This window comes from Achroia grisella, unplaced genomic scaffold, assembly GCF_030625045.1.
Source record: "Achroia grisella isolate CSIRO2021 unplaced genomic scaffold, CSIRO_AGI_Agris_v1 utg1419, whole genome shotgun sequence".
Taxonomy (NCBI): Eukaryota; Metazoa; Arthropoda; class Insecta; order Lepidoptera; family Pyralidae; genus Achroia; species Achroia grisella.
Genome location: NW_026712630.1, coordinates 350,547 through 366,032, shown reverse-complemented (window position 1 = coordinate 366,032; position 15,486 = coordinate 350,547). Strand labels below are relative to the sequence as shown.

The window sequence follows — 15,486 nt, the reverse complement described above, 5'->3', positions numbered from 1 at the left end:
AGTATTATAATTAGTTTATGTAACAACAAAACCAGAACGCAATCCAAAGTTTTAAAACAAACAATTTTTGGTTGCGTATAAAACATTCTACAATATTGTTTCGAGAATATTCTATGACTTCTCGTAAAGTCAGCAACTGAAGGTCTACAAGTGAAGAGTGTTGGGGAATAAAATAGTGTATTAATTTTAAAACTGTTCTAAGATTAATATGTTTATTTCCGTCAAGCACTCAAATTATTGGTTACCATCTTAGAATTTAATTAATAGTGTGAATGTTAACTTTTTTTATTAAAATTAAAATGTCTATAATAAAATAGTGATAAAATATCTATCTATACATATAAATAAAATTGGAGTGTCTGTTTGTAATAATGAGTTTTTAAGAAACTAACGGATAATCCGAAATAATTTCATATCCGTATCCGGTATAATAATCATTCCTATATCTGAAACCTATCCGTATCCGAAATTTCATATCCATAACATCCCGGCAACAGAGTATGCAAGCTCAGCAATTAATAAGAAAGAAAGAGAAAGAAAGAAAGAAAGAAATATATTTTATTCAGTGCAATGTAAAAATTACTAAATACATTTTAAGTTATAATCTTACTAATTATAAACGTTCGTGAATATGGATAGATGGACGGATGTTTTTTACTCTTTCACGCAAAAACTACATAACGAATTTTAATTAAACTTTACAATAATATAACTTATACATCAGAATAACAAATAGACTATAATTTAAAAAGATATTATGAAATGAAATGGTGAAAGGGAATAATATTATGTAAATTGGGCGAAATCTTTTATATATAAAAATTACGTGTCACGTTGTCTGTCCGCGATGGACTAAACTACTGAACCGATTGCAAATTTGATTAGCACATTGTGTGCAATTTGATCCAACTTGAAAGATAGGATAGCTTACATCTCAATTTATAGTCGCAATATTATTTTATTCAAGAACCTTAGCCAAAGCAACGCGTGGCCGGCTCTGCTAGTATTATGATAAATATCAAGTGTGATGCAGGCGACGTTGCGAGGGTCAGATAGTTATTCAATATTCCTATAAAAATTAATAAAAATAAAAAAAATCTAACCTAATAAAAAAAAAATTATATGACCATAAAAAATAACGTTTTTAACGTGTCTGATTCAAATTATACGAAGTTGCTTAGAATCATATCTATAAATAATTCCATTTCTCAAGCGAGAAGGCATCGAACTTGTGACCTCGAAATAGTTTACCATTAAACTAGAAGTTCAATGTCAACAAATACAAATAATGTGGTGATGAATGTAGATCGAACTGGTTTTCACGATTTATGCAAAGTAATTGCTTTTTATTTTTAAATCCCGACTAAAAATAATATAATAATAATCTAAGGACAATTCACACAGCGCCATCTAGACCCAAGTTAAGCTAGCTAAAGCTTGTGTTATGGGTACTAGACAACTGATATAAATACATGGATGCAATTTTTACACAGCGCCACCTAGTCGGCAACTTAGCAGGGCTTTTTATACTATAGGTAATAAACAAATAAACAACTTAAATACATTTTTTTATGTAATATACATAGAAAACTACCAGACCATAACACTCATGAATAAAAAAATTTCGTCCGAGGAATCGAACCCGCGGCTATCGAAAGGAAGTTACTACACTACAAATTAATAGACCACCGAGACCGAAATTTTGCATTCACAAATTTAAGTTAAATTTATTTATTTATTGACAAACTTAATTTAATTTAAGTTAAAATCTGAATTTTTTTAAGTTGGACCACATTTATTTAAAAGAGCAACAGGCAATTTCTTGCCTCATTCTTGACACAATCTGCATTAATGAGCGATAGATTAAAAAAAATACTATTCAAAAGAGCTTATATTAAGTTTATTTGAATAAACATTATCTCTTCTTAATTGATTAACGTGTCTATCTGTGACATCATATCTCCTAAACGGATGGACTGAATTTGCGCTTAGGTTTTTTGGTGCTTTTTATTTAAAGTTGACGTCATCGAAATTATTTTTATAGTATAGGAGACAAACTAGCTTGTGGCGCATCTGATGGTAAGTGATAACCGTCAGGTTTTTTTGTTTATTTATTGAACATGTTATAAGTATAGCACAGTGATAAATTGCTTGTGGGTTAACTATACACAGCAGGCATACAGCGCTCTGTGAGTTCAATATAATAATGTTTTCAGAATGTTGTTGCGTTTGCCGCGCTTTTGTAGTGCATGCATTATCATCATCATCATCAATGTTTGCAGCAGTATCTACAGACGACCTGTATGCCATCAGACGCAAACGGATCGCCTCTTTATTGCACAGACTGCGGGGCAGCAATAACAGCATTCTAAAAATGCAGTGCAAAAAATTTGACAGCCCAATACTTTGTTTTTGGACCCAAATTGTTACGAGGGCCCTTAAATGACAATATGTAATTTTAGATATACTAACATAGGCTAAGTACAATTGTTACTAACAAATTGGATCTCTGTTATCTGAATATATAAATTTAAATAAATAATAAAATAAATAAATTAACACAATGATTAGGATATAAAGTTGGAGTCAAACAACACATCTTCAAAACAGTCAGGAATGTATTTTGTTAAATACACACCTGAATTTAATAAAATGATGCAACTGCGCTAATGGTTTACGCTGACGTGGCACCAGTGGGGGGTGACAAGATGAGCATGAAGTACTAGGATGGGGGTTTAATACGACGAGGTCAATCTAACATGGTACATTGCTAGCAATTGGGTTATTAGTCCACTTTACTGACAATCCCCTAAGCCCGTCAGTTATGTATTCCTGAGACTGAAATAAACTACTCGTCTACCCAAGACAGATGACGACCTAGACAGACGCCTGGCGAAACTGACTAGGAGAGCCGACCCCAAATGAAATCGGAAAAGGATAGAGAGAGTCAGTTATATATTCTTTACTTTTTTGTATATGGATTCAAACTCATCAATGACTGAGAGACTAGGTAGAGAGAATCAGTTATATATTCTATAATTTTTGTATATGAATTGAAACTCATCAATGACTGAGAGACTAGGTAGAGAGAGAGAGAGAGTCAGTTTTGTATTCTATACTTTTTGTATATGAATTGAAACTCATTAATGACTAAGAGGCCAGGTAGAGAGAGTCAGTTATGTATTCTATAACTATTGTATATGAATTGAAACTCATCAATGACTTAGGACTAGGTAGAGAGAGAGAGTCAGTTATGTATTCTATAACTATTGTATATGAATTGAAACTCATCAATGACTGAGAGGCTAGGTAGAAAGAGAGAGAGAGTCAGTTTTGTATTCTATACTTTTTGTATATGAATTGAAACTCATCATGGATTGAGAGAGATTCCAACATAATCTTGGTGTACGAAATTATAATGTATTGCGTAGAAAACACAATTAATTCTTTCAATAATGGACTCCTGTACATTTCCACTGTAGCGCCGTATATTTATTGAGTAAGGTTTGTATTCTAAACATTGGAGTATAAACAGCTTGAACTGGGAGCACTAATCAAATACTGAATCAAATTGGGAAAAGGGAACTGAGTATATATATATATATATATATACTAGCTGACCCTGCAAACATTGATTTGCCATACAAATTATAATCGCTATAAAAAATATGGTAAGTAAAATATGTCAGAAGTGTGAAAATTTACGGTAGTATGTATTTTTTTTTATCCCACATTTTGATAGTAGCCGATTCTCAGACCTACTGAATATGCATACGTCCTTGTGGTATTTGACGAATTTGTAAAATTATATAAACAGGCTCCAACAAAGTAAGAAGTGTCTGTTGGTAGGTGAGATATGGCAGTAACAAGATGTAGTATAGTATTACAAGGTATCTCTGATAAAATGAATAGAACACGAACTTGAGTTTCTTGTCAGTTCTCATCTCGAAATCATTCCGAACTGACGGTAGATTTGACATATCATGAGAGTCTGTAATAGACGTACATGAATAAAGATATTTTGAATTTGATACATGTTCATATTTGTTTGGGCAGAAAACAATGTACGCCAGTCGTGACTAAAATTACTCATTAATAAATCAACATCCATTACTAACTACCTAAATGTATATATAGTGATAAGAAAATAAACAAATATAGATACAATATATTAGTAACAATACAGTAAACAAGTATTTTATACTCCAAATCAACAAAACAGTCAACAAGCAGTAGTCTACATCCGGATATTTGATATCTATATATATATATATATAACTCAAAGGTGACTGACGTAGTGATCTATCAACACTCAGCCCAAACCACTGGACGGATCGAGCTGAAATTTGGCATGCAGGTAGATGTTATGACGTAGGCATCCGCTAAGAAAGAATTTTGATTAATTCTACCCCCAAAGGAATAAAATAGGGGATGAAAGTTTATATGAAACTTTGTCAATGTTAAACCGGTCGGGCTGAGACTTTGCATGCATAAAACTACTATGACGTAAGCATCTCCCAAGAAAGGATTTTGATAAATTCCACCCCTAAGGGGATAAATTAACGCGAGCGAAAGCTAGTGAAATAATATAATCTGATTTTGGTATTATCATGAAGAAATACATTGCTGCATGGTGGTCATATATTAAACCAACATATCTTAAATAAAGTAAATAAACATTCATAAAGTCTACAAGAAAATCCCAGCTACTCTAATTTAGATGCAGTGGTTGAAAATCAACTAGGATTCAGTAAATTTTAAGTTTGATTATTATTAAGTGTCTATTGTCAAAGTCTAGATATATTTACTGGCTTGTAAGCCTTTGAATAGAAACAGACAACCAAGAATATCAGATGTAGTGTAAACAGCAAAAAAAAAATGTTATCTGTGCTTAATGTTTTTTTTTAATAATATAATTTAAAAATATTTGTAATCTGCTCTCCCTCTATACAAACTTAAATAATATTCATAAACTTTTCGAAATTTTCGTAACTATTCAATTTATATATGACTAACTACATGCCCCGGCTTCACATGTATTATACACATAAACATTCAATCAATTGCTAAGAACTGCATTAAAATAAAATACATAATTTAAAAGATCTAAGGGAACAGAGAGAGGAAGTTACATCATCATCTACTTTTTCCTTATCTCATTTAATTAGGGTTGGTATGATCATATGAGTATAATATATCATATGAGTATTATATAGAGATATGGTTTGCATCATAAAACTCACAAATAATTCGGTGTTATTTAAAGCTTGTTAATGAATCATAACATTTAAATGCAAATTGTTGTTATCACCAACAAATAAATTATAATATATAGTACCTACATACTAAAAATTTTTGTACTGTATATTGGATCATAATAAAATTAGATAATTTTAAATTACAATGAAACAGTGAAGTCGCTCCTTGAAGACCCAGGAGACTTCTGCACTTTTGGGAGGAGCTTGGCTGGCTACTTTAGTAGTCTGGCTCTACATGCACAACGGCCCAAATAAGAGGCTGATTGCAGAGACTGGAGTCTAATTTACATTTACAATTACGATGAAGTCAGTTAATACAGATAAGAGGCTACGGAGAGTAGTTATAGGCTCATATTTCCTTAAACTTATCATTACATAGTATAAAACAAAGTCGCTGTCACTGTCTGTCCATACCTATGTATGCTCAAATCTTTAAAACTATGCAAAGGATTATGAAGCGGTTTTTTTAATAGATAGAGTGATTCAAGAGGAAGGTTTATATGTATAAAACATGTACACTGGTGCGAAGCCGGGGAGAGTAGCTAAGTTAAATATAAACTATTGGCCTACTCTAGCTTTACTTGTGCTCATAACATAGTGAGTTTCACATATAATAATGTATTAAATTCTCATGTAACAATGATTACAATAATAAAATTTCTTAAAGAAATTTTTATGTCATATTCAGTAGGTCTGAGAACCGGCTACTATTTTTTATACACCTAAGACATTTTATATTTTTTTTGATTTTTTGACATATTCTATATTTATGTTTTGTTTACCAATTTCATTCAACTAATTTTTTAGTTTTCTATTATTTTCTAGAATTTTCTTATAGAGTGAGAAATAAAGAAGGATGGAAAAATATAACAATTATTGTAACTTATTGAAAAAATATAACAATTTCATTCCTATTATTTTTCAATTATTTTCTCATGGAGTGGAAGGATGGAAAAATTCTGTAAATATACCAATCAATTTTTACTTTCGTTATAAAATCATATTTTACTTTTCATGTGACTATTAAAGAAGACAATATCCATTGTGCTATCTAGTATTAGTATATATACACAAGAATAGAATAGAACAGAATAGAATAGAAATAATCTTTATTCAAATAAACTTAATATAAGCATTTTTTAATATTTTTTTATTCTACCGCTCATTCAAGAATATCATTTTCATTTAAGTTTTTAAAGTAATTTTTACTTGGCATGTTAATTTTAATAAACTAATATTGTAGAACTAAATTATTTCATTGTACTCATACTATCTAACAGTATGGAGGGACTAGTATGGTTTTAAGAAAGTTTTTTTAACCATTCTAATGCTGCTGGCCACTGGTCTTTACAGCTTCACCATATAAACATTTATTACTATATGTATATTCACTATATTAATTCATTCATAATTTAAGAGCTATCCTTTATGTAATTTCCCTTAATATTTAGAGAACTTGCACTTATTTATTTTCTTAGTCAAATAACCATATATCTTAATAATATTATAAACGCATAAGTTTGTGAGTATAGATGGATGTTTGTTGCATTTCCACACAAAAACTACTGAAAGAATTTTGATGAAACTTTACAGTAATATAGCTTATTCATCAGAATAATATATAGGCTATAAGTTTCATGCAGGTGAAAACGCGAGCACAGTTAGTATTTGATATTTTTAACATCAATTCATACTGTTTGTAATTCACACAAAATCTTACAAAAATAAAGTAAAAGAGCAACAGGCAAGTTGCATTTACTATACTTAGTGAATCTGTATACCAAATGGGTGGTAGAATAAAAAAATAGCTTACATTAAGTCAACTTAAACGCAGATTACTTCTATTTCATATTTATTTATAATGATATCAAGAAATTGTATCTGTTGATACTGTATTCATTGCATATTCATTATCTACGTTGTTGGTATTAATAGTGTTTGTGCTTAAAAACCTTGAGGAAGTCCCCTATCACTGACAATTTCGCTGTAATCAGATAATATACCTCTCATTAAATAAAAGCGTCGTAAAGCTGTAAATTAGTAAACAAAACATTTGGGTGGGTCTACCAAATTTTCGTATTATTTACAACTAATACCAAAGATATAAAACTGCAAAAACTCTAAAAGTGGTCGCTGCAACGTCAAGGTTGTAGAAATACGGGAAATATTTAACAACTTTTCGACGAAACCAGGACAATGAATCATTACAGGCGTTATGGCAAGGGCAAAATGCGATTGTAAAGGATGCAAAGTGATTTCCATTGCAAGAACAAAATATTCGATGTATGCACTTTGTCACGAGATTTTAACCGGTCACGTTAATGGATTTTTGCACTTTCAATAAGAAATTTCACAGGCCAGCGGCACATGTGGGGACGCCATTCTTGAAGCACCTTTCTTGGTATCAAAATGACAGTCTTTGTTGACGAAATAATCGTGCACAACACCAAACTACACCTTATATTCACGCACATCGTAACACATTAAATAATTATGTTTGATTTTTACCTTAATTCTAACAAATATCCGATATAAAACTGATTTTTTAAATAAAATTTACGAATTTCCATACCTGTGAATGCGCTCTCAAACGCAAGCTGGTCACGTGATTTCCTAGTGTTGCAACAACATGCAGAATTTTAAAAAAAGTACAGCCATTTAGAAAAATTTTTCAATGTTTAAACTTCCTAAGAATGCAGGCACGTTCATTTACTAATATAAAATAAATACTTCCTATTTTTTTTTTTTCACTATTTACTGACAACAAAATTAGAAATACTTTACAAAATGCGGGGTCGATTTTGTTTACTGCTATTATATTCCATGGTAAAAAGTTGATTTAATTTGTTTAATAATTATTTATTTAAAAATAAAAATTGTATAAAGAGAGGTAAAATTTGTATATTTTGTTTTTTATGTTTTGTTATACAAGACAGTTGCTAAATATTTTCTAATTGGAATGCCGCCGTATACATATACATGCGGTATATTGTATATACCTAAGGCGCTTTTAACAGAATATATAGAGGCAATATCCCTATTTACTGATTACTTACTAAATTAAAAGCTCTCTGTAGAAAACTGCATGAATATTTAATTATAATTCATAGTAATGACACCGTTAACTATCCTTTTAAATTAGCTATCTGTGGATTTTTCATGTAGATAAAGAAGAAGCGTTCGCGGTAAAATTAATGTCAATACATTGTTACGAAAGATGTCAGTCAAGTCAAACAATGTGGTCAAATTATAGTATTTTACCCTTTGTTTCGGGTAAAAAAGATTATACGAAACTTACGAATACGAAATATACGAAACAGGGTGATATTGATAACTACTTCATTTTGTATTTTCAGTTATCAATTGTAATCACATTATACTTCATACTGAAATATCTGAAATTTTTACCTAGACATTAATTTAATGTTTATCTTCTATTTTGTGCATCACAAACTGATAGTTCATAGTACAAAATAGTTTATAGTTTCTAAATAATTAACGAGCATTATGTAATGTAGTGGTGTTTTAAAATCGCAGTCTTGATTATTTAATACAGATCTTAGAATAAAGTGAAAACTAGCAATAATTTCTATGTAACATATTGTATTTTACAGAAAATCGCTTACAACACCATTTAAAAAAAAAAACATTCACCAGTCAATTGAAGTCAATCAAGAAGTCAAGGGTCTCTCAGTCAGTAAAATGTACAAAGGCGGCAAATAAATACCAAGAATATTTCGATTTCGAAAACTTTAATTTCTATTGAATTTAAAATATATGTAATTTTCACTAACATATAATATCCAGAAGAAGGAAATTCGAGCTTAGTTTTCGGTAAGTATTTTAGAATATATTGAAAAATTTGTATTGTGGTGTGCAGTATCACTTTTTCTTGTTATTTATTATGTATTGTTTGTTTTTGCTGTGAAAACGTGTAACATAGTTCAGATCACCTATACTTTGTATATTTTATACAATACAAACAAGTAAGTAGGCTGCAGGCAAAAATATTTCATCTATTGGAAACTATTTTATTAGTGGTTAACATACTTTACTTTTTAGTATAGATCTAATATAACACCTATTCAATACCTCCTGTTTTGAACGTTTTACTCTCCGATAATCACGGGTGTGATTCCTCAACTGTACAAACATTTGTATTTATGAGTATGATTGTTGGATATTTACGAAATTGTCATTGTATATATATATTTACGAAAATAAAAATATGTACATATCGGTTGTCTAGTACCCATAACACAACCTCTGTATAGCTCTGTTTTTTTTATGGATGGTAATGGAAATGATGGCACCCGCCTGCGCTAACTGTTTACGCTGGTGGGGCACCAGTGGAGGATGATAAGATGAACATGAGATTAGTTAGCCCATCATGACAAATTTACCAAGAATTTATCATGATGGTTTCCAGGGGGGCCGCATGGAGGTCAAACTGACATGGTACATTGCTAGCAATAAGATCATCAATCCACATTACTAACGACCCCTTTCCTTCCTTTCTTGTCCTGAAATATTATTATTATGTTGTTATATTTATGTTATTATAGAGATGTCACTTCTTGAGGATGTCTTCCTGGAGGACGAGGCTGGTGAAGCTCAAGATTTGGAGCGTGTCATTGAGGGTGATGAGTATGATGATAGACCACAGTCAGTATACAGAGACAGTGACAGTAACAGTGAGAAAGAAGACGAAGCTGGTATGTGTGTAAATAATATATTCTTAAAACTATTAAACTCCTTTTTTCATTAGTTTTCTTGAGAGACAGCATAGGTGTGTATTTTCAATTTTTTTATATATATTTAAAATCCATTTTCTATTGTTCTTTTTATTGTCAATATGAAATATATGCCTTTACCTTCAGCGACTGTAGTTTCTCTTAAAACTAAAATTAAAATATATTAAAAATACAGTCCTTAGAAACATCAGTAATTAAAAATAGGGATTTTCAAGAAGGGTATATAAATTTCTTAAGGGTCTGCAATGCGCATGTGACTCCCTTGGTATTTCAGGCCTCCATAGGCTACGGTAACCATATGCTTGCTTGCCACCTGTATGGTATAAAATAAAAAAAAATTAATGGACAGTTTTATTTACTACTACCTGACTGCGCAACTTCATCTTTATTTCATTTTCCCACCTTTTGCAATATTTTTCATTGCAGCTCCACTCCTATTGGCCATACCACACTGTTTTATAACTTAAAGTCTTCCTTGACAGATGGACTATCCAACACAAAAATATTTTTCCAATTTGAATCAGTAGTTCCTGAGATTAGCAGGATTAAACAAACAAACAACTCTCCATCTTTATAATATTAGTAACTAGGTAGCAGCCTCTTCAAACATTGTTTTGCCCTATTAAAAATTAAAGGTTGGTGATAGAAGGGTGAAAATTTAAAATTGCATGTATTTTTAATGCCACATAATAAAAAAAATGTTAGGGGTACAACCCTTATCACTTTGGGGTATGAACAATATTATTAGTAACTGAATATATTCAGTAGGAGAATCGGAGAATATAAAATTTCAGAGGAGCCATTCTAGTCAAACCATTTCAGAGGAGTATGGTGACACAAGAATTTTATATATAAGATTCGGGTATATTGGTGTCGTAGTGTATTTGAAAGCCTCTGTGGTCTAGCAGTTAGCACACCAGTTTGTTTCCAACGTTCACAGATGCTATTCCTTCACAGTGCAAATATTACAAGTATAAATGTATATAAATATATCAAACATTTAAATACAATGTACATTGTTTATGAAAAAAAATATATTGCTTTGCGTGTTTGTATATTAGTATATACTGTAAGGACAGGACAGATAGGACAGGATGCAATATCTCACCGCATAGCCAATAGGTCGAGTCTGTCACATAGACGTTGATTACCAATGATTCATGCTGCTCGGTTCTCTATTTATATAGTGTGTTTAAATTTCAATAAAAAATATAGCCTATGTATTGTTCTGATGCATAAGCTATATTACTGTAAAGTTTCATCATAATTTGCAGCTAGTTCTTGGGTGAAAGAGTAACAAACATCCATAGTCACAAACTTTCGCGTTTATAATATGACTAGCGTTTACCTGCGGCTTCACTCTCATTGAAACCATTCAATAACTGGCTGCTAGATGGCGCAGAAGTAGCAAAATGCTGATAATTTACTTCTTTTTTTTTTTATAAAAATATTTTTTTATTTTAGTTTTATAATTTTTTAAATTTGACCACGGCGGTCTAATGGTTTATCACACCGCTTTACGTCCGATGGTCGCGGGTTCGATTCCTCGTACGGCACGAACATTTGTATTCATGAGCATGATTGTTTGTATCGGTCTGGGTATTTTCTATGTATGATATGTATGTATTTACAAAAAAAAATATCTATGTATGTGTCAGTTATCTAGTACCTATAACACAAGCTTTAGCTAGCTTAACTTGAGTCTAGATGGCGCTGTGTGAATTGTCCTGAGATTATTATTATTATTATTGTTGATTGTTTTTAATTTTAATTTTACAGTGGAAGACAGAAGGCGTGTTGATCCTACACAGAATAAAACAAAGAGGGTCATAAAGAATCCCAGGTTTCTCTTGAATCCAGCCAGGCTGACAGGTCCCAGGGGTATACAGGTCATTCCTGAACATTTTAAGGATTTTAAATTTAAAGGTAGTTATTAAGTTATATTTTATTATATTACGTACTAGCTGTTCCGCGGTTTCATAGCATATATGTTATTCTGATGCATAAGCTATATTTCTGTAAAGTTAAATCAAAATCCGTTCAGTAGTTTTCCGTTGAGTAACAAACATCCATACTTACAAAATCTCGCGTTTATAATATTACTAGCTACTCACCCCGGTTTCGCACCTTCCTCTTGAATCACTCTATCTATTAAAACCGCTTCAAAATCCGTTGTGTAGTTTTAAAGATTTAAGCATACATAGGGACGGACAGACAGCGACAGCGACTTTGTTTTATACTATGTAATGATTAAGATTATTGCATGGTTTTTAAGTATATTTGTTTTTAAGATATTGCGACCGCTACCAGTATTACGCATAATAGAAAAACACATATTAATTTTTTTTTATCTAGATTTATTTTGGAGTTTTTGTTTTTAGACATGTCAACCCCATTATTGCAAACTAATCGGAACAATTCTTAAAAATAACAAATATTAAAATAACATTCACAAACACATTAACAAATATTAAACAAACAATACAACAAAAATAGCTTTTAATCCCGGAAAAATGTTTATATTTTAGGAAAAGGGCATGAGAAAGAAGATCTGGACCTGGTTCTAAAGAAACTTGAGCACTGGGCTTATAGGTTGTACCCAAAATTTGAATTTGAGGACTGCTTGAAGAAAATTGAGATGCTCGGAAAGAAGCGGCCGGTTATGGTAAATATTATCTATACTAATATTACAAAACTGAATAGCTCATTTGTTTGTTTGAACGCACTAATCTCAGGAACTACTGGTTAGAATTGAAAAAATATTCTTGTGTAGGATAGACCATTTGTCGAGAAAGGATTTAGCTTTATAACATTACGCTACGACCAATAGAAGTGAAGCATCAGTGAAAAATGTTGCAAAATAAAAACAGGGAAAATTGAGAATATTTGAGGGCTTCCGTTGCGTGCACACAGAACACAGGCTAGTCTTTAATATAAAAAAAAACATACAACTACAACTAACTTTAACTACTATATAATAACACTATGATGAGCTAACTGACCTAATTTTCTTCCACTGATGCACCTCCAGCACAATGAAATATGTTATATAAAATACAGTTGTCTAGTACCTATAACACAAGCTCTGCTTAGCATAGGACTAGATGGCGCTGTGTGACTTGTCGTAAGATATTATTATTATACATATTTGAAGTTTGTCCAGTATGTTTACATGCAAAATGTTTTGCATATTTGTCTTTATTACATAGATAGTATAAAAAGTAGTCGCTTCCGCTGTTTGTTCGCTTCGATCTTTTAAACTACGCAACGCATTTTTAACTATACATAGAGTGATTCAAGGGGAAGGTTTAATATAAAAGGAGTATACATCCGTGCGAAGCAGGGGCGGATAGCTAGTATACTATGACAATTGTGCCACTAAAATTAAAACCATTATAAATTAAATTTCTAGGTTCATTTACACAAAATCAGATCAGACCAGTTCACCACCGAGGAGACAGTTGTCCAGAAAGATTCCAGCGATGAGGACACACCAGTGGTACAAGAGGAAGATGAGTTTGACAAACTTTTGCAGCAGCAGATAGAGTTGGCCAGATCCACTCCAGCGTCCAGTTCTGTGAAGTCTTTCAGTACTCCGAAAGTCATTGACAAGTATGTTTTGGATGTTACATATGTGTCTATTACATTACCCATCAACTTTTGCCTTATTGCCTTTTTAAAATAAGAAATAGCATATGTCCATGTCATGATATATCTTCACGCTATATTTCTTTTAAAATCAGTATCAGAAACAGATCCTAATAAAAATTTATATGAAGATTAGAAGGACCTATTTGATATAACGAGGATAAGTTTACAAAATATGTGTTATCTTTACATTCTCTCTTTGGGAGCGTCTGTACTTGAACACTTAATTAATTGAACATTTTTTGTCATTTTACAGAACACCACGAATGATGCCAAAGGCAGTATCATCACCATCAATAACAAATGAGCAGAAAGAGAGAATGCTTCAGAACAGAAGACTGGCTGAAGAAAGAAGACTTGCTAGAATACAAAATAATACTAATAAAAGTGATGGTACTATCAATACAGAGACTATAATAGTTGAAGATCATGTAAATTCAAATATAACTAAGGATCCAGATGATAATAATGAAATTGTAGTTGTAGAAAATTACTTTGCCAATGAACGAATTGCAGAAGACGAACCTAGAAGGAAGAAACATAACAGATCAAATGTAATCGATAGTTCAGATGACGAATGTGAAGAAGTAGCTGTTAATAAATCAATAACTGTTGATGTACATGAACAGAATATGGATATTGTAAGCAATAGCAAAATATGTGCTAAAGATTCTATAGATTTAACGAATAGCAATACAACAAATAACGAAGTAGATGATTATAATACAGTAACAAACAATAGTATTCATGATACTGTTGAACGTGATGATGAAACTGCTATTGCAACTGTTACAAAAGCAAAAGATAGTGGAATTACTGAAGGTAAACATAAAAAATCTATGAATATCATGAATAGTGAAGAAAATATTTCTAATTGTGATGTAACATCAGATACAGAAAAGAATGCTATGCAAATAAATACAGTAGAAAATAATGAAACATTAGAAAATGATAATATAGAAAATGAAGTAAACAAAGAAAATGATAATATAGAAAATGAAGTATCTGGAATGGATGATGATAGTAATAGTGGTATAGTTGATGAAAATTCCGTAAAACCTATTGAAGGTGATAAAATTCGAATCTCTAATGATAACTTAGACGAAGAAATAAATCAAGACAGTGAATATATAAATAGTGAAAATAATGTAAAAGAGAAATCAATTAACAATGTTAAGGAAAATGTACCTAATAATGATGTTGAAGAGTTCATGGATGTTGATTTTAGTGATGACTTCTAAACTGTTTTGTGTTTTCAAATTCAAATTCAAAAATAATTTATTCATGTAGGACCTTTTAGTCGTTATGAACATAAAATTTTTTTACATTATAATTTTAATTTATTTCCCTACCGTCCAGTTTAGTATATAGATCCAATTGAGAAGAACTGGCAAGAAAGTCAATTGAATTACTTTTTTTTAAAAGCAGGTTTATTTAAAATATATATTTATTCATATAGGTGTGTATGTCTAACATTAAATGAAAATCCAGTGCATGAACAACTATTGCCATGCACGCTCGTCATTCAAGTAATCGTTTAGTGAGTAATAGGCTTTGCTCAGTAAATATGATTTAACAGTGTTTTATATTCATCTAATATATTTGAATTTATTTAAGGGTAATTCCAATATATCCTTTGGTATCTTATTGTAAAATTTTATGAAAGAAATGTATGTATGTACCTACATTAGAAGATAATTTTTGACATTCCTACATTAAAATATAATTTTTGAAATGTATGCATACTAGTATGAAAGAAATGTAGACCTAATTAAAATATATTTTTGTAATGTATGAAAGTAATGTAAGATGTATCCCATAAAGGA

General features: G+C 31.0%; 2 protein-coding genes across 2 annotated transcripts in view; one reads left to right on the top strand and one right to left on the bottom strand.

Annotated features, from left to right (window-relative positions):
• Positions 1 to 7,898, bottom strand: part of LOC131855437 (trithorax group protein osa-like) — a 49,238-nt gene extending 41,340 nt beyond the window's left edge. Inside the window, exon 1 of the mRNA XM_059206712.1 lies at positions 7,831 to 7,898. The gene's annotated coding sequence lies outside the window, so the exon portion shown is untranslated. The remainder of the gene's footprint in view (positions 1 to 7,830) is intronic.
• Positions 7,899 to 8,931: 1,033 nt separating this feature from the next.
• On the top strand, positions 8,932 to 15,063 carry LOC131855436 (TIMELESS-interacting protein). The gene is made up of 7 exons (XM_059206711.1): positions 8,932 to 9,092; positions 9,824 to 9,973; positions 11,792 to 11,938; positions 12,541 to 12,677; positions 13,425 to 13,624; positions 13,917 to 14,482; positions 14,639 to 15,063. Exons 2-7 carry the CDS (start codon positions 9,826 to 9,828, stop codon positions 14,899 to 14,901), a joined length of 1,461 nt encoding a protein of 486 aa, XP_059062694.1. The 5' UTR covers positions 8,932 to 9,092; positions 9,824 to 9,825; the 3' UTR covers positions 14,902 to 15,063.
• The last annotated feature ends 423 nt before the right edge of the window (positions 15,064 to 15,486 follow it).

Coding starts and splice junctions, on each gene's coding strand:
- LOC131855436 (XM_059206711.1), top strand. CDS start 9,826: ATGTCACTTCTTGAGGATGTCTTCCTGGAGGACGAGGCTGGTGAAGCT. Junction 9,974..11,791: donor TGAGAAAGAAGACGAAGCTG/GTATGTGTGTAA, acceptor TTAATTTTACAG/TGGAAGACAGAAGGCGTGTT. Junction 14,483..14,638: donor AGATAGTGGAATTACTGAAG/GTAAACATAAAA, acceptor AAGTAAACAAAG/AAAATGATAATATAGAAAAT.